This window comes from Phocoena phocoena, chromosome 2 (assembly GCF_963924675.1).
Source record: "Phocoena phocoena chromosome 2, mPhoPho1.1, whole genome shotgun sequence".
NCBI classification, from domain to species: Eukaryota; Metazoa; Chordata; class Mammalia; order Artiodactyla; family Phocoenidae; genus Phocoena; species Phocoena phocoena.
In genome coordinates, this window is record NC_089220.1 from 110,108,099 (window position 1) to 110,131,480 (window position 23,382).

Consider the following 23,382-nt stretch of genomic DNA (forward strand, 5'->3'; position numbering starts at 1 on the left):
TTTCTCTTCTGGATTGCACGTTGCTTGAAATAAAATCGCTAACAATGTATGGCCTGTTATGATTGTCTTTTCCCAAACTCTGCCATTTTGTATATTTGTGATACACTGCAGATTTTGTGAAGATTGCTTCATAATATTTGTTTACCATCTCCTGCACTCTATTTGGTATCTTGCTAGGATTTTTGCCTCCATTTTAAGTGACATTAACAAAATCCAGCCAGTACATAGACTTTCTGGTTCTACTTTTGCTTCCCTAATGTGCTGGAAAATCATATTACTATGCTCCAGGCAGCTGGAGAAGCCTGGAATTCTCATTGTGAACCAGTGTATCAGAGTGCCCCCCCTCCTCTGCCTTCTTGGTCATATCTAGTAATGCTTTTTTGGTCAGAGGGCAAAGAATCTCCATGTGTAAGACAAAAAGAGTTCAAATTATTTTTTTCTGCTTCTCTCTACTTCGTGCCATGGCTTTCTAGTGTTCTTCAACATATTTATACCTTTGAAACTCTTTGTGCCATTTTAGTAAGTTTTTTATGATTTATGTTTCCAGTTAGTGTACTTTTTATAGTTAATCCGGTTTGATAGGCCCAACAAGAGTCTTTGCTAGATGGGCTGGCTGTGTATATCCAACTTTTTATTCAGAAAAGTATTTTAAGTTATTGTCATACTAAATTGCTTGGTATGTATTTCTACTTTCTTACCGTTCACTAACTTCTCATTCCTCTCAATTCACTGTCTATTAAATTTTTTTTCCAGGTTTACTGAGATATAATTGACACATAACGTTGTATAAGTTTAGGGTGTATAGTGCATTGATTTGATCATTACATATTGCAAAATGATTACCACCATAGTGTTAGCTAACATATGCATCCTGATGCATAATTACCATTTCTTTTTTGTGGTGAGAACATTCAGGATCTATTAGCAACGTTCAAGTACGTAATACAGTATTATTAGCTATAATCACCATGCTGTACATTAGATCCCCAGACTTTGTTAATCTTGTAACTGGAAGTTTATACCCTTTGACAAATATCTCCCCATTTCCCCACCCTCCATCCCCTGGTAACCCTGAGTTTGGGTTTTTTAGATTCCACATATAAGTGCTGTCATACAGTATTTGTCTTTCTCTTTTTTTCACTTAGCCTAATGCCCTCAAGGTTCATCCATGTTGTCACAAATGGAAGGATTCCATCTTTTTCATGGCTGAATAATATTCCTTGTGTGTGTGTGTGTGTGTGTGTGTGTGTGTGCGCGCGCGCGCACGTGTGCGTGTGCCTGTGCACGCCTGGGTGGGTGTGTGTACACATCTTCTTTATCCATTCATCATTGATGGACACTTGAGTTGTTTACATATCTTGGCTATTGTGAATAATGATGCAATGAATATTGGAGTGTAGGTATCTCTGTTAGATTCTGATTTCAATTCCTTTGGATATAGACTTAGAAGTACGATTGCTGGATCATATGGTAGTTGTAGTTTTAATTTTTTGAGGAATCACATACTGTTTTCCATGGTGGTTGTAGCAATTTACATTCCCACCTATTGCACGCAGGGTTTTCATTTCTCCACATCCTCACCAACACTTGTTCTCTCTTGTCTTCTTTTTTTTTTTTCTCTCTTGTCTTCTTGATGATAGCTATGTAACAGGTGTGAGGTGATACCTCATTGTGGTTTTCATTTGCATTTTCCTGATGATTAGAGATGTGGAGCACCTTTTCTTGTACCTGTTGGCCATTTGTATGTCTTCCTTGGAATTCCTTGTATTTAGAGAGAAGTGTATTCTCATTTTAAATGTCAAGGCCAATGGTTTGCTCTTGGGTTGCCATGAGGGCATCTGATAGCTTGGATTTTGCCTCTGGGCCAGAATCATTAGTCTTCTCTTATGTGTAATTACTTTTCCAACTCAGTCTCCTTTCTGACAAGAACGAGGAGTCTTCATTAAAACTACTAATTACAGATATTAAAGAATGAAGCAGACAGTCCTCCAAAGAGCAATCTGTAAAGGAGAGCAGTACCTGCATAAAATGGAGGCTCTTATTAATCCATAAAACTATTAATCACTGTATCATATAAACCTGATTTTATCCTCAGGCTTTATTAGAATGCCTCTTTCACTTACCTTGTCTCCTTATGGGACAGCTCCAGCACTTTAGGTTTGCATCAAAAGCTATTCTGGCCTTTTGTGCTCAGTTTTCTGTCCACTTAAAGCAAAGTGCCCTTTAGTGTTTCATAGCTGCTTTCTATGGAACTGCTACGTAAGGGATTACTCTGCTAACTGACTTCCCTCACAGTTACCAGATTATTTCCGATAATTGAAATAATCCCTCAGATTTCATAGAATTTTAGAATTTGAGAATCTTTAGTTTTAAGTAGCCTTAAAGGTTCAAGTCCTGACTTTGAGAGCTTAGAGAATTCTTTTTGTTTTTGTTGTTCTTGTTACTGATTTAGAGAGATGTGATTTAAATAATTTTTCTGGAATCTGTGCCTTCTCTTTACAAATTATAAAAAGGTTTTTCACCTGTTTTATTGAACTCCAAGCACTTCCTCATTCCATGTGAACAATACCTTATTGAGATCTTGTGTATGTTGAAATTCGAATATAATCTGTCCCTTTGTAGCCACCATCTCTGTAGCTAGCTCTAGTATAGAAATGAGATTTACAAAAAGCTACTTTGTTCAGACTGGAAATTTTATCAAGTTCAGGACTTCATAGAACAAATCATTTTAGTACACATCCAAATTGAGAATTTGACTTGGTTTTAAAACAAAAAATGTAAAGTGCTTTCATGTGTGGTCATATGTAACATTATATGCCTTTATACAATGTCTGTTTTTTCCCCTTTGTTTCCTGCATTTGTATGACAGCTTTTTGACTTAACCTTGAAAATACTAGTTTCTGGAACCTCTATAGAAACTCCCTCTGTTTCCAAAATTAGAATGGCATTTCTCTCCCAATTTGGCTCTATAGAGTCTGTAGCTTAAAAAAAAAAAAGAGGGAAGGAAAATGCTAGATTTCTCTGTAGTCCTTTATATATGTAACCTCCCTAGGAATGTGCCTTCTTTGTTACTGATAGTGACCATTGTGTGCCTTTTATACTGCAAATAGGCAGCTCTTGGTAGATAATACCAGTGGTGACTGTGACAGCTCCTAGCTATGTAGATATTCAGACAGTGTGTCTTGATGATACTGATTGACATCGAGTTGGGAAACTCTGCAGGAGTGAACCTGTATCTAGGATCCAGGAACAATTACTTTGGAGAGAAAACCCCAGTGAGAGCTGTTGGCTTGGTCACTGAGCAGGACAGGCTCAAGTGCTGCTTTCCCTCATGATGTCAGATTGCTATTGACTGTGGGAGAGAAAAAGAAGGTGGCATTTTGCTCTGAAATAGGCTAATTAGGGAGAATACAAGCTCCCTTCTAGAGTTCCCATGGTGTGGTCACCAAATGGGAATATCTTAAGAACTACGGCTGGACAGGAGGGAGGGCCTGCTGAGGTGTGGTGGGCTAAGATCCAGGTGCTGAACTGAACTCCCCCAGTATTCTCAGTAAGAGTCCCCAGAGTGTGTCATGCTAGCTTATTCTCTTTGTGGTGAGAGATTTGTCTTATTCCCCAGGCCTGGGATCAGGTTCTCTGCATCTGACCAAATCAGCAATTAGATGCCCAAGAGTGACCAAAAAAATAATAACTCAGTTTAACAAGTGCACCAGAGCTGAGGCATCCAAATGAGAGAGAGCCTGCGCCTTCCAAGTTGTCCCCCCGGGGGGCTGTGTACGTCTTCCAGCAATGCTGCCATTGCTCAAAAGGTTCTTAGCATTTTTCTTTCAACTGTACATTTAAAGTCTACCACATATGCTGTTATCCTGTTGACAGATCTTAATCTTTAGAAGGATGAAGTAGCTAAGTAAATATTTAGAAATAGCCAAAAGTCATTCTGGGTCCTGCCTGGCAGATGATATAGATGAGCGAGTAATCAGATGGCCAGTTCCATTTTGGGCTGAAAATCAGATCTGATATTTTCACTTGGTTTATCTTCAGGTTATTAAAACAGTTTTGAAGACATATTTCAAGACTATTTTAAATAAGAGAAGGATCAGTGAAGTAAGTACATTGTTTCTAGATGTGGCTGCTTCGGTGATCCACTTACTGAAATATATCCATTCTGGTTAAGTGTTTTGTGAAGTCTTATTATCCTCCAGTTTTTTTAAGAAATTAATTTATTTATTTTTGGTTGAGTTGGGTCTTCGTTGCTGCCCACGGGCTTTCTCTAGTTGCAGTGAGCGGGGGCTACTCTTCGTTGCGGTGCGTGGGCTTCTCCTTGCGGTGGCTTCTCTTGCTGCGGAGCACGGGCTCTAGGCGTGTGGGCTTCAGTAGTTGTGGCTCACAGGCTCTACAGCGCAGGCTCAGTAGTTGTGGCGCATGGGCTTAGTTGCTTTGCGGCATGTGGGATCTTCCTGGACCAGGGATTGACCCCGTGACCCCTGCATTGGCAGGCAGATTCTTAACCACTGCGCCACCAGGGAAGTCTGTATCCTCTAGTTTTAAGACCATTAAATTATTCAACAATAGCACCATTTGAAGCTTACTATGGTCAGAGAGTACCCAGTGCAATTGAAACAGTTCAGAAATAGAGAGCTACAAGATCAAGTGGGTTACGAGAAGAACTGTATTAGAGTTGCTTTGCAAGTTCACCTTATACTAGGCTCTCAGTTCTGTAAAAAGGGAATGATAGTTATCAAGTCATGTTGTCCACATCATAGAATCATTGTGAGGCTTTTAAGGGGGGTATGGAGCATAAATCACAGTGCCTTGTGTACGGTAGTGTTCAGTAAATGTTAGCCATTTTTATTATACTATTATGACATGACAGGTTGCCTGGGAGAGAGGAAGAATGGAGAAATAGAGGGACGGGGTGCCGTGTGGAAAAGGAAAAAGTACTAATAGTTAAATAAAACTGGCCTTTCTTTGGATTTTAAATTTCTTCAAACCAAACCTGTTTAGTCATACTCCAGTTATATTGACTTTATTTTTTAAATTTCTATTTATTTATTTATTTGACCACACGCGCAGCATGGGGGATTTTACTTTCCCTACCAGGGATTGAACCTGTGCCCCCTGCAGTGGAAGCACGGAGTCTTAACCAATGGACCGCCAGGGAAGTCCCTATATTTACTTTAACTTAGATACATGTCTTGAATGACATGAGCAATATTTTAATTTTCAACTGTTCCTAAAATTTTTAGTTCTTTATTGAGATTCTGGTTGTATTCTAAACTAAAAAACAAAACCACGAACCAATAACCTTAACATCCACAAGATACGGTGTTGAGGATTTGGATATCAAGTGTACAAACCAGTTGTATTATGTTCCCAGATAACATAGTTTTGTACGTTAAAAAATGCAAATCTTATCACTTGTATTATATTGCTTTTTAAACAGATGAAGATGAAGATGGTGATCGAATTACAGTGAGAAGCGATGAAGAAATGAAGGCAATGCTGTCATATGTAAGTATATTACAAATAAGGACAATTTTTAAAATGTTAATGTAATTGAGGATGCTGTTTCTTGGCATAGTGAAGATATAAAAGTAAATCACAGTTGCTATAACATTTTTCTGTATAATATATAAGATTTTTAAAGATTTCCTTACGTGAAAGTTAAGGGCATTCTTTTCAAAAGACACTTACTGATCATATCATGAACATTAAGAATAATGCATCTTAATGACTTTTGCATTAGGTATGGTGCAGACTAAATGGACTATCAATTTCCTGTGTTTTTTTATGCAGTACTTAAAGTAACGGCTCATTAAAAACGAACCCCTGGGCTCTAAAAAATTTTTCAAAATCTACTTTCAACTGGAGATCTCTTTCACCCTTACAAACAGACCATAGTTATAATGTAGCTGCAGGCTTAATATGGATACATGATTTAAGATGTACTCTCAGTTATTTTATGCACTAACCACCCCACCCCAAAATGAACTGCAGGGTTACTTACTGAATCGAAGTGATTTGAATATATCCCGAAATGAGTTTTCTTTTGTGTTTCAAATTTCAGTGAAAATTTGCATTAACATTTGTCTCAGGACTGAAGTAGATAAACAGGAAAAAAGGATACATTTCTAAAACTTTAATACTAAGCTTGAATAATTCAGTGACAATGAAGAGACATAGCTTCCCTGAGCCCTGATTTGTTCCTTTCTCTTATTTTTATTTTATTTTCTCTTGTTCATTTTATTTTATTTTTTCTGAGTTTGCAGTCTGTGTATGAAACCTTCTCTAGTGGTCTGGCGAAAAGAGCATTGGACTGGAAGTAAGGAGACCACTGCTCTCCTCTGGCTTCCTGGCCTTAGGCAAAACACTTAACCTTTCTGTGCTGTAGTTGCCTCATCTGTCACTTGTGGATAATAATACTTGTCCTTTCTACTGCACAGGGTCATTGTAATGACCAAATGGGATAATAGATGTGAAAGCCCTTTGAAAAGTTAAAAGTTCTATACAAATGCAAAGTGATATTATGGTGGAAATGATGGAATCAGGGCCCTTGCTTTTCAGTGAGACTCTGATCTCAGCCAGTGGTTAGGTTAAATATCCTTTAACCAGGATATTTTTTCGTCGTGATGAAAACTGTGAAATATCTGTATGGGTTTCCCCCAATAGTTTTAATTTAGGGTAGGAGGAAAGAGAACAAGAAGGATGGCATGATTAACAGAGCGTTGCATTCAGACAAACACAGAGTGGGAAAAGTCAGTTTCCCATTTACTTCTCATTAACTTATTTGAGAGTCTTTGTGCCCTGAGAATTTAGAGCAGGGCTCATCAGTACCTTGAAAGGCAGAGTAGGATTGCTGCTGAAAGGTCTAGCACAGTAATAATAGATTGGCTGACTCTCCTGAGAATGTGACATGCTTATTTTTATTTTTATTTTATTTATTTATTGTTTTGCGGTACGCGGGCCTCTCACTGCTGTGGCCTCTCCCGCTGTGGAGCACAGGCTCCGGACGCGCAGGCCCAGCGGCCATGGCTCACAGGCCCAGCCGCTCCGCGGCACGTGGGATCTTCCCGGACCGGTGCACGAACCCGTGTCCCCTGCATCGGCAGGCAGACTCTCAACCAGTGCGCCACCAGGGAAGCCCTGACCTTTATTTTTTAGGTTCAGTTTGGCTCTGAAAAATTTTGATTCCAGGATTTGGGTGGTGGGATAGGGAAGATACTGACAGATGACCACGTATTTACTGTTAAAAAAAAAAAAAGCTATGTTTTTCATGTGGAATTCAATAAATTTGTAGTCACCTTAGTATTTCTTTAAAAACCATATGGGGAAAGCAAAACTAGGCATACTTTTACCATAAATCCTTTACACATTCTTTTAAAAAAACTACAGTGTCTGAGTTGACACTTGCAGAATTACTTTTTTTTTCCCCCTTGGATTTAAGCATTTTATGGCTTTGGGCCAACAGAAGCATAAGTTTTTATCAGTAATTTAAATAGATTTTTGTATTAGACCTGAAAATGTTGCCTTTTTAATTGAAAACTTATCAGTTATTTAAATTGCTAGCAGCCTTAAGCTGTTAATTTTATGTGTGCCATAATAATGGCATACAGTGTATTTTGATACATGGGACACATGGACTGTCTCATTGTGGTAAGGATTTGTCATGACAATAGGTTGTTGTGTGCTGTTAAATAATAACCAACATAGTAAACCAAAGTCTGTTGTCACACATTAGTACCATTTTATGTAAGTTATTTAGAAGTTGTATTCTTTTCATTAGATATATTTTTAAGAGATAATGAGAAGAAAACAAAGCTATAATAAATTGTCTTTTAAGAAAATGTAAAGTAATTTGGTCTTCAAGTAGATATTTAATGTATTGAGAGAATTCAGCAGCCAAGTGTTATTACAGCACCATTGTGATCGCTCTCTGCGTTTTGTTATGAGTTTGTGTTAATCAACAATCTGTTTTTATAGCGTAGTTTCTTGTAAGTTACGGTGTTAGAATATTCTACTTCTGGGATCATGGCTTGTCCTCTGACGCTATTGTATCTTTTTAATTTCTCCATAAAGTATTTTTTTAATTAGAATTTGAAATGCTTTACTAGGAAAAAATACAGCCAAGCTACCTATCCTGAAAACTAAATTCCTGATCATTGCTAATTATTTAAAGGATTCTGTTAAATATTCCCTTAAAGTAGTTTAAATTTTTTTGTTGTTCTTCTCTCATTTTCCAGAAAGACTGAATAGTATACTGCTTTTCTCCTTCCATCTTTTTGTAATTGTTGTCTGGTAGTGCTGGCCTCATTTCCTTATAGCATCAAGCACAGCAGCGCTGGGCCTTATTTATTGATTCATCATAAGCTTTATTTATCACTGAGACCCAGTTATAGGAGGAGGTTATTTTTATGTTAACCTCTGCTTTTAGGTGACCTTTCATCAAGAAACTCAGCAGTACATCTTGCTTTTGTAAATGGACTCCTGTTTGTTTTTGCTAAATCCTGTGGCTAGTAAAGGATTTCTTACACCTAGTTCTCTCAATACTGAGAGGCTTATATGAGTAGAGCACAGTATTAATAAGTTTCTTCATTTTGCCGGTTCTCTCTCTTTATACGGTTTCTCCACATTGCCGGAAGAGTATGGGATGAGGTTAACTGTAATGCCTCCCATTATGGCAGGGACCTTGTGTTTTATTGGAGTGTAAGTATTCCCTTTGGTATACTTGACGGTAGTGTACCTTGTTAGATGTCGGGTACCATGAGGGAAAATACTTTTTGACCTCTGTAGCACCTTGTAAATTGGGATATGATTGGCTTTATCCTAGCATGCATAACTTGGAGACTGCCTCAAAAATCATAGTTGCTCAAGGAGAGTTGGAAGGGAACATTAGAGGTCTTGTCCAGCTGTCTCATTTTACAGATAAGGAATCTGAGGCTCAACGAGCTCAGATTCAGTTTGAGGTCACATTGCTAATGAATGGGAAGGCCTGGGCACAGACCTAGGTCTTGGACGTCCAGTCTTCCCTCCTGGTGGTTTTAAGTGATGTTTTTGTTTTGGCATTTATTGAGATCCTGCCGAAGAAGCTTTGCAAATACTACTGTTTTCCTGGTAGCAAAAAATAATGCTATTTACTAGAATGTTAGTGTACCTGAGTTTGAAAAGGAATACAAACAAATACTTTGTGGGCTTTTGAATTTTTCAAGATTTTGTCCTTCCTACAAGGCTGAATTTTACCACAGAATTTGTTGCCCACTTAGTTGTTGAACATTTAATAGCCTCAGGGCCTTTACTATTAGGAAGTTTTCTTTAAAGAGCAGAGATTGGAACCTCATTTTCCGCATGGTGCTTTTAAACATGCTCCATATTAAGTTGGTCCTACTTTGAACTTAACTTTGTATGTGGCATAGTCATCTCGGTCTTCAGTGAGTGGTTAGTCCCCTAATTCAACGCGATCCATCTAAACAAGTGATAATACTCGATACTCTCCTGGCAGGGTGGAGAAACAGTGAAAAGAGTGAGACAGGAAAACTGAATGAAATAAATAAATAGTTGTGGAAATTATTCTTTTTTTTTTTTTTTTTTTTTACTCAAATAGTGACATGCTCTAAGCTGTAAGTAAAGTTTTTGTTCTGTTTTCTCATCCTAGTCAAAGAATGAAACTTTTTTTCAGAGGCAGATTATTTTAACTCTCTTCTCTGTGTTGTCTGGGTCATATGGATGCCCTTGAAATAGTGATAAGAATGTAATAGCCCCTTATTTAGCCCCTCTTGTGAAATATCTTGGGACATCTTTGCTAGCAAGAAGCAGAAGCAGACTGAAATTTGCGTCAGTTTATTATGCAGCTCATGGAAGCAAACGAAGAGACAGCACAAGCAGACCTCAGCCAGGTGGCATCAGGGCATTCTGGGTGCTTTGAACCACCAGTATTTTGTCATTAACATGGCTGTGCTCCCAGTTCAGCTCCATCTCTGTGGAGGGCTCAGTGTGGACTACAGGTTGATTCCTCTGGGGTCCTACGTTGAGGCAGCTGGCATGAGGGGGCAGGAAAATGTAGGACATCAATTAGCCTCTTGGTGGCTGTGGTAGGGGCTTCTACCTAGGATTCTACAGTAGGATTGCTGTGGGGCATAACCAAGGTGTTCGGCTCTTGTTGGCAGCTCCTAATGAACCTGTTCTCTTAGGGCCAGTTTTACTGGAAACAGGAGGGGTATTTTCTACGTATACCTGAAAGATGAATATAAATTTGCTATAATACAGTAAAGTTAGAGGAATTCAGTAAATTATCAACCTAGGAATATAATATGTCCAAAAAGGTGTAAATTGAGGTAATTGGAAATTTCAAAACAATTTGTTTCTCTCTTAATATATGTTTCTCTGTTACATATATGTTCTTTACTCATTCCTCACTACGTTTTCAGTTATTTTTTAACAGCATTTGAGCAGTAGGCTGAATCTTTATTGAACACTATTGGAACTGGCCAGATAAAGTAGTTTATTTGTAAGGGAATGTTCCGTTTGGCCTGCTGGCCGCATGACCTGATGGTCCTGTTTTATTTAAGTTGTAGGTTCCCTGAAGTTATTTAAACTTCTCCTACTTTGGAACTATGGCAGAATTGCTACAACTTAGAAATCAGGTGAAAGGTCAGTGTAGACAATGCCTCAAGCTAACCATGGTGATGGTGATGACTATGAAAGCTTCAGCTGAGAGGAACCTACTAGTTTTGGACCCATCGCTGAATACAAATTTAAACTCGTCTGCCAGTGCACGTCTCCTTAAACTTAGCCAAGTTGAATTTCATCTGCTGTTGGCTATCCAACCTCCATTCTTTTATGACCATCTGGAGCTCCCTAACATCCTTTACAGTTTTACTGTCCAGAACAAATAGTGTTATCATCAAACTTGGCCAACTTACTGTCTGTTTCATTTTCAAATCACTAGTAAATACATAAGTACAGTAACATTAACCTATAAAAGAGGCCTCAGAGTTGTTTCCTGCTGACCTTTTCACTGGAAGACTTTTCATGGTGATTTTCTTTCTCATCATCGAACAATCCATGACCATATGTGGACCCTTGGTCTAGAGTCATTTAAGGAAGAGCATGTGCACACTGTGGTCACCTCAAGGCAGGGGCAGTGAGTTATCGAGGAGTGGGAGGACCTGAAGCCAGGTAAGTAAATATAGTTATTCATTTGGTATTCAGAATAGATTAGCTTCATATGTTATTTTCGACTGTTGGAGCAGTTGTGTGCTTCTTAAGAGGCCAGCATCACAGAGGGGATGCCTCTTAATGTAAAGTATGAGAAGTAATTGAAAGGAGGTATAACTGATCGCACATCTGAGTAGTGTTGTAATTGAATTTGTAGCCATTTGACAGAGTTAAGATTGTTGGGTTCTTCACTAGGAAAACTAATAAGTTGACTATGGACTGCAAATAGTTGGCTAGTTTATTGATTATTGCTGTGATTACTGACTGAGCTACATATAACAGGGTATGCTTGCAATATTGACAAAACAAGAATTTGAAAATTTTACCATTAGTAGGGAAAAGCCAGCATGCTTATTCTTTATAAGTATATTCCTCATACTGTACTGTTTATGTTGTCTGTTAGAAAGCATGCTAAGGAGAGATTTAAGAAACCCTTCTGTTATAAATGTATAGAAGAATAATAAATAACTCTGATTTGATGTGAGTTGATATGTAAGACTTGCCACTGAATAGGTTATAACCAATGAGAGTACGTAGTCACCACGTCTGTATTAATTCCTATTTGCCTCCTTCCCCTTAAACATTGTGGAGCAGCCGTTATGTGTAAGGCATGGTGCTAACCATTCTACAGCAGTAGTTTCTTAGCTTTTGGGGGACACAGGGCTTTTTTTTTTTTTTTTTTTTCTGTACGCGGGCCTCTCACTGTTGTGGGCTCTCCCGCTGCAGAGCACAGGCTCTGGACGCGCAGGCTCAGCGGCCATGGCTCACGGGCCTAGCCTCTCCGCGGCATGTGGGATCTTCCCGGACCAGGGCACGAACCCATGTCTCCTGCATTGGCAGGCAGACTCCCAACCACTGCGCCACCAGGGAAGCCCGACACAGGGCTTTTTGAAAATGTGAGGAAAGTTGTTTATTCTTTTCCCAGGAAATTCATACAGTGCAACATTTTACCTAGAAGTTCAGGAATTTCAAGGATCTCTCAGGCCCATATAGACCCCAGGTTAATACCTCTGCCATAAGAGATAATAAAATGCACAAGACATGGTCCATGCCCTTGATGAACTTCCAGAAAGAGAAACAGACAATGTTCCTTATAGTACCCTTTTACTTATTTTATTATTTATAGTACTGTAGTAATTGAGGGAAGGGGAGGAGATACTGAATCAGCCTTGATAAACAATTAGTTAAATTCTGCCTCTGTACTTGGTCTAAACATTTCAGTGTTCTTGTTTAGTGGTTTCTGTGTCACCCTATCGTTATGGCCATTTTTCTTCTATGTACTATTGCTTGGCAGTGGGAGATTCGTAGCCCTGTGCCCTATTTTAAGATGTTTTTCAAGTACTTTATAAAAAAGTTTCCATATACCAGCTTCTGTGATTTTGATCTTCCTAACACCTTTATGAGGTGAGCAAGGCAGCTATTTTTCTCATTTTTACAGCCGAGAATACTGAGGCACAAACAAATTGTATTCCTTTCTCAAGGTCATATAGCTATGTAGAGCTGGGACCTGAGATCACTCACTGATTTGCTCACTTATTCATACAGCCAGTTTTTCACACATTAAATATTTATGGGATGGCAACTCTCTGGCCAAGCCATATGCTAGCTGGTGGAGGTGCAGTGAATATATAGTTCACTTTTTCAAGGAGCTCATGCTCCAGTCAGGGAAGTTAACAAAAAAGGAAACAGTGTTTGGTGTGGGAGGATGAGAAAGACTCAGAGCTACCAGACATAGTGATAAATGCTGTCATATGCCTAAGCATTAGGTGTTCTGTGAGCACAAAAAAGGAGCACCTGATCTAGCTTTGGGGACAGAGAAGGCTTCCTGGAGAGAGTGGTGTCTAGGTGGAGTAGGTGAGGACAAGGGGACTGGGAAGGGTGTTTGAGCAGAGAAAACAGTGTTTAAAGGCCCAGGTGAAAGGATGCCTGGTGCATTCAGGAGGAGCTACCCATGATTAGTGTGGCGTGGACAGTGGGGGGAGGATATGAGATGAGGTTGGGAAGGCAGGTGGGCTAGATCATGGAGGGCCCTAGCTTGAGGATTTGAGAAGTGGGGAAAATGTCGAGTTAATAAGACTGGTGATTGATGAGATGTGGGGAGGAAGGAAAGAGAGATGGTCTGGACGACTCGCAGATAACTGGTTTGGGAAGCTAGGTCATGGTGATCTCATTCACCCGGTTAGTGAACCCATGTGGTGGAAGACAGGCCTAGGGCAGGAGGGAGGGGTGGGAGAGGTAGGGACCTGTTGAATTTGAGGGGCCTCTGGACAACTAGTTGGGTATGTTCCGAATCTTAGGAGAGAAATCTGGGCTGGAAATAAAGGTTTGTGATTCATCACCTCCTAATTAGTCTCAGTGACTCCTCTGGTAATTGAAACCTTTGAAGTGGCTGAAGTTAACTCGAGGAGAGTACAAAATAAAAAGAGAAGGTTGATGAAAAACCATGGGGAACGTGAGCATTTAAAGAAGGGATGGGGAGAGAATCACTTATCGGAAGCTGAGTAGAGTGGTAAGAGAGGTAGGAGGAAAATGTGGACAGGCGGGGGGAGTTGCTGAAGAAAGAGGGCAAAGTCACCGGCCAGCACAGGTGTCTGCATCACACCACACTGCCTTCCCCAGTCTCTGAAAGATCAGGTGACATGGCCTAGCCCACACAGGATGTGAGTGAAGGAGCTTTCCACCAGCTCCGCAGTCCACCCAGTAGCCTGCTTTAGTTAAAGGTTTTGAGGTACGAGAAACAGGAGATAACTTTTGACTCTCAAATAGCAAACATTTTATGTTCTGAGTGCATGGACTAGAATGAAAGAAGTTTTTTTCTTGGTTGACTGATAAACCGTTTGCTACATCTGTGAAACAGGGGTGATGATACTCCCAGAATAGGATAGGGTTGTGAGAAACTAGATGAATAAATGTAAATATCTAGTATTGATACTGAGCAAGGGCTCTTGTGCCTGAGGTGCAGAAAGCCAAACTCTGACAGCGGGGTTTGCAGCAAAGTGAGGGTTTATTTGCAGGGAGCAAAGCCAGGAGAATGGGCAGCTCATGCTCCAAAGACCCGAACTCCTCCATAGCTTTCAGGCAAAGGTTTTTAAAGACAGTGTGAGGGGAGAGGGTCGTAGGAAGCTGATCAGCCCGTGGACCTTCTTCTGATTTGTTGGTGGTGAGGTAACAGGGTGATGTTTAAGGAATCACAACCTTCTGGTTCCAACCAGTCTGGGGTCTAGTGCTTGTGGTCAGCATGTAGTCACCATCCTCCCTCCACCTGGGTGGGAGTCTTAGTTTCTATAGAACAACTCAAAGATATGCATCAGATTGTTATCTGTATCCCCTGAGGAGGCACTAGGAGGCCTGTGACTCTGTAGTCCTAATAGTTAACTGCTTGAGTCTGCTCTTTGGAACTCTGGGAAGCCGAGGAGACTAAAGCCTTTTTCTACAAACAAGAAACGGGCGATGTGGAGGGGCTTTTTTGTACCTAGGAGGGCCCCGAAGGGTCCTGCTTGGTTTCAATCCCCCCTTTTCTTTGATACTCCTCAATCCTGAGGGGAATGGGGGCGGGACAAGAAAGGGAATAAAATTTTGGATGGAGACGTTAATCATAAACTTGGCAGGGGGTTTAAGGGGCTCGGTTTCAGTGTTGAGCCTAACACACAGTAGGTATTCAACAAGTGATAGTTGTTTCTGTGTATCTCTCTCTCACTGTTCTCTCTCCTTTCAGTGGAGAACTTGTGCCTTGTAAAGTTTACTGTGCTGTTTTGGAATTCAAGTTTTTATATGGCAGATTTCCGTGAAGAAAAAAATGTAATTATTGATTGAGTTGTGCTGTTAGAATTAGAATTAGGGTCATAACAAATAGGAACACTGTATGATAAACTCGCAAACAGAACAAAGCCAAAAATTGTACTTGCTATCCCCTTGTTCAATCTGGCCCTCTGTTTTAAATTAATTAGATATTTGGATAACTATGCTAGGCTTTGTCACATCCTTATTAAAATTGTTTAAGGATTTTGAAGAACATCTCAGAGGGACTCTGAAACTAATCTGAGTCCGGTACTGGAGATTCCATTAGCAATCACAAAACTGATTAATCTTTTACTCAGTTAGCTTATTGATTATTGCTGCAATTACTGCATGTAATGGATTCTACAAGGGATACCAGAGAAAATATGTTTTATAACTGCTGCTGACGTGTTCAGTTTGAGTGCAAACGTGTTCGGTTTGTACTTGTCATACATAACCATCTTTGTGTTTTTAAATTCCGTAACACTTCTACTCAGAAAGTGCTGTGCTTAATATTGTTTCACTACTAGGAGGTTCACTTTTAAATTCCTCGACTACTAATCATTACAGTTTACAAATGCCTTCACTAATTCTATTGCTGCAGTTTAATTTTGAGCTTCACAGTAACCCCATGTAATAGAGTTGGTATCTTTACCCTCATTCAGAGGAAACTCAGGTTCAGTGAGGTTAAATGACTTCCTGAAGACTATACAGGTTAATAAGTGGCAGAATCGGGATTGGACTCCATTTCAATCGGTAAATATTTGTCAAACACCTACTATGTGCAGGACTTTGTGTTAGGGGTAATGAATGAAAGCCAGGATAGGATTATAGAGATTAAGCTAAGAAGCTTTTTGGATAACGTCAAATTATGGCTCCATTAATGTTATCATGGTCACTTTGTTACTTTTCTGTCCAAGCCATATTAAGTATATTGGCGTAAAAGATTTAGATTTTGGTTTGGTTTGGTTGGTTGTCTTTTCATTTTGTTTTTATCTAGTGGAAGCCTTGTCTTTGGCATTATTGCTTATTTTATCAGTATTTAGAGCAAAATTGGAAAGATCCCCTTAAAGGGAGAATATATAAAACCCTGAGAGAGAATGAAGATCCAAAAAGAACTTGCTTTGCAGCTTATTAAGTGTTCTCATGTTTTCTCATGTGAGTTTCACAGTAATCCTGTGGGTACATACCACCTTCATTTTACAGCTGAGTAAACTGAGGTGAGGTGAGCATTTCTTCACTGAGATCATCAGCTAGTAGTGGCCAGTACTGAGACCCCAGGGTTTGAGCCTGTAACTCCTCTAAGTGCCTTGCTCATCTCACTGGGCAGCACAGGCCTTGTGGCTCATCAGGACTGCTCTGTGCCAGGAGGTACTGCACATGGTCCACGTTTTATTCTTGTTTCTTAGGGAATGCCTTGTGAGCAGTGGCCTGAGCTCGTAGGCCCAGTGCCTCCTTGATGGCCCCCCGACCCTCACCAGGCCCACTCCTGAGAGGTCGGTTGCCTAGAGTGGGCCCATGCCATGGGTTTAATTACCACCCTTTATAGTTTGTCCTTGATGGTGAATTACTTTGGTGTGTGAAACACAAAATTCTCTGTTAATACAAACACAGATCAAACCCAGTATTTTAGCAGAAGAAAATGTTTCTAGGATTTGGAAGAATTGTACAAAACAAAAAACAAATCCTAGCTACTTGCTTTGGAGAAACTGTCAAGTGGCATACTTAATATCATTACTGTGGCTGTGTTAATTACTGTACAAAGAGATGTTTTTAGATTGCTAAAAAGTTCCTCCAATGATTATAAATATATAGTTTCCCAGTTGATTTGAAATGAAAGGGAAACCATTTTTATTTATATATTTTGTGAGGTAAATAAATAAAGTTGGAAAACAGGCCAATTTCATGCATGCAAGGTTTTATAGTAGGAAAAAGATGCCTTGCACCTGTTCTGACCCTTTACATTTGAGGTTATTTGTTTTCAAACTTGACCCCAAGCGCCAGTTTCACACAACTCTGTAAATAATTTGTTAGATAAAGCATAAGGATATTTTATTTGTTTTGATTTCTAGGATTGTGGTAAAGTAGTAACTGAAATTACTAACCTATTGTACATAGCAGGTAATTAAAGAAAAGCATTAACTATAGGAGAACACCACCACTGCTGTTGTCTTGTATCAGTATAAAAAGGCAGTAATTTTTTTGACAGCCACTGATTGGAAAGTTGCTTGCAGCCTTCCAGAAGCAAGAGGGTACATGCTGTGGATCAATAACCGGCAAATTTCCCATTAAAAAGAATACCTGAGCAATGTTCCAAATAGCCACTGGCATCTTAATTTTCCATGAAACCTCAAATACTTGTGTGCTGAGGACAAGTCATTTTCGGACAATTTTTCCAGACTACTTGTTAACAGTTATTGCTGTCCCAAAAGGTTGACAGCCTACATGATTGATATTTCATTTACTTGTCATCACTGCTTGAGTAATGGCGAGCACTATATTTCTGTGATTTTAAGGAATATAGTTTCCTGAAAGACATTTGCCTTAGTATGTATTCCAGAGAGCATATCACACATATTTATGCTTTATGTGTATAAGTTTTTACGTCTATAGAAGGAGAGGATCAGTTTCCTATACAGTTTGAATGTCCTCAGAAGGCAGGGTATACTTATATCAGTCCATAGCCATCAAAAATACACTTTCACTTCGTTTTTAGGGCGAAGAGCCTTAGACTTGTTAACTTGTGATTCTAAAGATGATGTAGAATTTTATAACTCCCCCTTATTTATAAGGGAAAAATAAACTTGATCTTGTAATCATTTTAATTATTACATAAAAGCAATAGAAAGATATATGTACATATTTTTTAGAAAGAAACTTTTGAAGAATGTCAGCAAATAATGATTATCAAGGAGGAATTTTCTGAAAATATGATAGTTAAGTAGAAAATGTGCTTATGTTTTTTAATATAGAAACAACAAGTATTAAAGGGGAATTCTGCTCTGTGACAGTCCCTCACAACACAAAATTAGTGGTTTTCATCGTTGATATTTTCCAAGAACATCACTGTTGTTTGTCAAGTGTTAAAAAAAAGTTAGGGCAAGGACTTCCCTGGCTGTCCAGTGGTTAAGACTCCGTGCTTCCAATACAGGGGGCGCGGGTTCAATCCCTGGTCAGGGAGCTAAGATCCCGCATGCCAAGTGGTGCAGCCAAAAAAAAAAAAAAAAAAGTTAGGGCACAGAAGCCACATGCAAGTTAGGTGGACATATACTCACCAATTAGGATATTAAAGAAAATGGGGATAGACCGTAACACAGCCTACTGAATGAACTTGTTTATGATGGAGTATGAAAGCTTTTTGAACTTAGAACTTAATTTTTCATGCCCAGATTTTTAAAGTGAAATTTGATCTATACTAAAGTATTTAGAAGACTAAAACGTGAAAGGTATGTTTGCTTGAAACTGGGCTATCTTTTTATCATATTAATCCTGTCATCTTTGGATGGATCATATCTTGTTTTCTTATTCCACAGTCTCTGTGATTTTGATTTCCATTATCTGTACATTTTATACACAAATATGAATAATGTTTGATTAACTGACTGGTGTATAGGTCCAAGCTAAATGTGAGGTGTCTCCATTTTGCTTTGTAAAATCCAGGGAAAAAGAACAAAAGGCAATTTGAGAAATTTCTACTAAAATGCTTTTTGTGTCATTTTAATTTATTTAAAAATTATTTTTTATAAGATTCTTTTTTTTTTTTAAACATGGACCGTTTTTTTTTTTTTTTTTTTTCCTGCGGTACGCGGGGCTCTCACTGTTGTGGCCTCTTCTGTTGCGGAGCATAGGCTCTGGACATGCAGGCTCAGCGGCCATGGCTCACGGGCCCAGCCTCTCCGCGGCATGTGGGATCCTCCCGGACCGGGGCACAAACCCGTGTCCCCTGCATCAGCAGGCGGACTCTCAACCACTGCGCCACCAGGGAAGCCCCCATGGACCGTTTTTGTTTTATGTTTTGGTTTTTTGGCCATGAGGCATGTGGGATCTTAGCTCCCCAACCAGGGATAGAACCTGCACACCCTGCATTGAAAGGCGAAGTCTTAACCATTGGACTGCCAGGGAAGTTCTTGTGTCATTTTTAGTATATGTCATTTTCAGAACATTTCTAGAGATCAGATACTAATGTAAAATCTTAATCAACATTTTTTACTCTTAAAGATAAATGATAATATGGAGGATAACACTACACTGGACTTTTAGTCCTGAGTATTCACTGTAGTCATATTGATGTGCAAATAGGGAAAAAGAGTTCTCCAGGCTGATATGTATATACCAGTAGTTTACAAAAGTACTATGAATTAAACAACCCATAAGTGTCTGTTCCAGTATTCTTACATTACTGAGTAACCTCTTTCTATAATCTCTTTGCAGTATTATTCCACAGTAATGGAACAGCAAGTAAATGGACAGTTAATAGAGCCTCTGCAGATATTTCCAAGAGGTAATGTTGAACAAATTCTAATCAACAATGATTATTTCAGTAAACTGTTTCATCAACAGTTATGTTTTCCAAATGTTTAAATGCACATAACATGATGTTTAGCTCTTAATTTGAAAAAACAAAAGAAGTATTCATTATCGTGGGGATTGCAGGCTGTATTACAGTTATGGCAGATAGAATATCTAATTTACTAGAGTAAATTTAACTAACTAGATTGGTTTTCGTTTTTGAAGTACATACTTACATTCGCTTAAAGAACTCTTTGGGGGTCCACATGGTTTCTAAACCAAGGCAAATGAATGACTTTAATTTTGGATATTTATAAATTGTGGCTCATGATGGTAGCCAGAGCTGCTATTGAGTAGAAAGCTTTCAGCTAGTGCAGAAACCAAGATTTACTGGGGGGTTTTAGGAGCGATATTTTGGTGGAATGCTTAGTGCTTGATTTTGGGGGGAGACATTTTCTAAATAATTGAAAATCCTCATAAATAGGAATTTGATTGTTAAGTTTCCAAAAATATGAGCTAATGAGAGTGACCCTTGGTGAATCACCCGGTTAAATCATTTGTTTTTCCCTTTAGGTTTGATAGTACTAGCCTTGTATCAGATATGATTGCTTAGCTCTATATAAATGTTCCCTGAAAATTTGAATAATGGTGAAAAAGAACAGTTTAATTATATAAACCATTAAGTCTTTCACCCATTATACATTGCCCCACTTGGAAATCTATGTTTTCTAACTGATGGAACAGATAAGAAAATTCTCTAAGTAAGTCTTCTAGAAATAGCTTAATTGAAATAATTAAAAGTTAAACTTACCTTCGTTAACTGATACTGTACCAATAATCATGGTATGGGTTTTCCAATTAAGCATTCTAGACTTTCATTACCTGTAACTCTCTGAAGTTTGAATAGCTCAATTAACCAGTAGACTCCTCTTTGCACTGATAGTCTCCAGCGCATGAAAGATCTGGGTTCAAGAGTAATGCTAAAAAAAAAAAAAAAAAGAGTAATGCTGTTCTTCTAGCATTAACATGGGCAGTGGGATTAGGAGTATTTAGTACATTATTAATAATAACTTATTAAAGACCTAAGTAAGTAAGTAAAATTGGGCCGTTGATAGCATGTCTGAAACAAGATTATGATTATTTCAGTTCTGTTGCACCTGAAGACTAAAAACTAAAAAAGGAGGGCTTCCCTGGTGGCGCAGTGGTCGAGAGTCCGCCTGCCGATGCAGGGGACATGGGTTCGTGCCCCGGTGCGGGAGGATCCCACATGCCGCGGAGCGGCTAGGCCCGTGAGCCATGGCCGCTGAGCCTGCGCGTCCGGAGCCTGTGCTCTGCAACGGGAGAGGCCACAACAGTGAGAGGCCCGCGTACCGCAAAAAAAAAAGAAAATGTTGCCATTTCTGTGTATTAAGCCAAGAACAGGGTGCAGATTATTTCTTAGTATTTTCAATAACCAGAGAATTTGGGCAAGTTTCAAAATTGTTTCTCCACAAGGAGTATTTTTTTTACCAGCTGAAAATTTCCATTCATTGCTTTCCTACTGGATGACTTTATAGCTCTTTTGTAGCAAACCCCAGAAAGTATCCTGGAGAATTATAATTCTAATGCTGAGGGCCTTCATTTTTTCTTTTTTTCCAAAAAGTATTTACTTCTCTTCATCCAGAATCTTTCTAAGTTCTGTTTGTTTTCTTTTATCTTGTGAACAGCCCCTGTCAGTGTCCCTGTCCATATCATTGTGCCCCTCCCATGATAATAACAGCCATTTTTAGCCATCTTCTCTGTTCAGACACTAATATTGCTTTGTGTGTCACCATTTCTAGTTCTCCCAACAGTCATGCCTATTATTATTGCTTCCATTTTATACTTGAGAATATTAAGGTTCAGAGATGTTAAGTAACTTCAGAGTCACAATTTTTAAGTGGTTAATATACCCTTTGAATAAGAATTTTGTTTAAGTTTAATTTGCTTAGAGTAGAAGGGCTATATGCTCTTATGTAGGTTAAAATATTAGTAGAGTGTGCATGGGGGTAGTTTGGAGGGCTTGGTAGGAGTGTGGAGAAGAGTATATTGTAGGGAGGAGATTCTCAAAGAAAATATGTGACATTTGAGTGTCACATGTAGTCCTAGGACAGAACCTATTAGTCTCCAATAAATTATTAAATACGGTTGTTCCACGCCAAGTTTAAATTTTTTTAAATATGAGACTCAGTCTCCCTATCTGTGTGGTTTTGTGCATACTGTTCTATGTCTTTAGTTTTCTACAGTTTTTTGCTTTTTGCTTATTTATCTACACAAAGTATAGATTTTATGCAATTTTATTTTTCATATAAGTTTACATAAATCTCTAACTATATATAAAATTTTATGTAAGATTTATGCAAATTTAGAGGTTTTACAGATTTTTACAGTTAGAGTATAGACATTGGGTATATTGCCTGGGTCTACTGAGTTGGTTAGAGGCTCTCAGACCTTAGATTCTTAGATTCTGTGGTCAGGCCCCATGTGAAAAAGAATCTCTAGACTGAGCAAATCAGAGGACAGGAGAAAACAATTCTCTTCTAACATCAGGTCTTCTCATTCCAAGTGGCACAATTGCATTGGATAGTAGCTCCCAGCTCAGGGCTAATTCTCTTTGTAGTTATATGTTAACTCTTAATAAGTATGAAAATTCACTAGCTTTACAGTAACTTCTGACTCCACAACTTTAGGAAATATGAGGCTACTGGGTTTTTTTGAATACTGTTTACTTTTTATTTTATTTTTTAATTAATTAATTTTTGGCTGCATTGGGTCTTCGTTGCCGCACGCGGGCTTTCTCTTGTGGTGAGTGGGGGCTACTCTTCGTTGCAGTGCGCTGCCTTCTCATTGCGATGTCTTCTCTTGTTGCAGAGCACAGCCTCTAGGCACGTGGGCTTCAGTAGTTGTGGCACGCGGGCTCTAGAGTGCAGGCTCAGTAGTTGTGGCACCCGGGCTCAGCTGCTCTGCGGCATTTGGGATTTTCAGGATTAGGGCTTGAACCCGTGTCTCCTGCATTGGCAGGTGGATTCTTAACCACTGCGCCACCAGGGAAGTCCCTTGAGTACTGTTTAGATTTTCAGTCATAAAGATTTAAGAAGCCAGTTGAGGAACGAGGCAGATGTTAAGGTAGGAGATAAGAGTTGATGCCTGTCTCTAATTCCTTAGTTAGCCACTTTCTTACTAAATGAACTTTATAATGCACTGGCTACTTCAGAGGAAATGCTCTGAAGTGTTGTCTTAGGAAGTATTAATGGTCCCTAAAGGACCAAGCATCAGATGTATGTGACTGTTGTTTTGTTCAAAAAGTTAATTTCCATCTTTAGGAAAGAGGATTTGGAGTCTTAATTTTAATGTATTTTAGAAAAACAAATAAAAATCCTTTATTGAGGTTTAGATTTTTTTTTAAGGAAAATAATGACTTTGAATATATTTGAAATACACAAACCTAAAGCAACTGATGTGCTTTGTAATTATTAGCCACATCTTCTTATTAAACAGCTCGATTTCTTGTCAGAAACAGAGGAAAATACATGTACGTCTGAGAAAGGAGCAAAAAAAAAAGAAAAATCAAATTCATCCTTTCCCCAACAATCAATCAAAATTGACAGCCCCTTAACATATAATATGTAGGACACTGTAGTTTTCAGATGGAAGCAGCCTATAACATGGGCAGGAAGCACTTTAATTTTTTTAACATTTGATGAAGAAGCATTTGCTGAATTGGAAAAGTACTAACCTGTAACTCAGGATGGTGTCAGGAAATTAATATTATTTTTGCTGTTACTGCTTTATGTTTAGACTTAAATGTTAGCAAATGTCAAGATTTGCAAGAAATGTCATGAAATTAGTGGTATATCTTATTCTAAC

The 23,382-nt window shown here is 38.8% G+C and overlaps 1 protein-coding gene across 2 annotated transcripts in view; it reads left to right on the forward strand.

The window, feature by feature from the left end:
• Nucleotides 1-23,382, forward strand: part of MAP2K5 (mitogen-activated protein kinase kinase 5) — a 267,232-nt gene that overhangs the window by 14,254 nt on the left and 229,596 nt on the right. For both annotated transcript variants that reach the window (XM_065871152.1, XM_065871153.1), the window contains exons 3-4: nt 5,444-5,511; nt 19,420-19,489. In XM_065871152.1, coding sequence (XP_065727224.1) covers nt 5,444-5,511; nt 19,420-19,489 — 138 coding nt within the window. The remainder of the gene's footprint in view (nt 1-5,443; nt 5,512-19,419; nt 19,490-23,382) is intronic.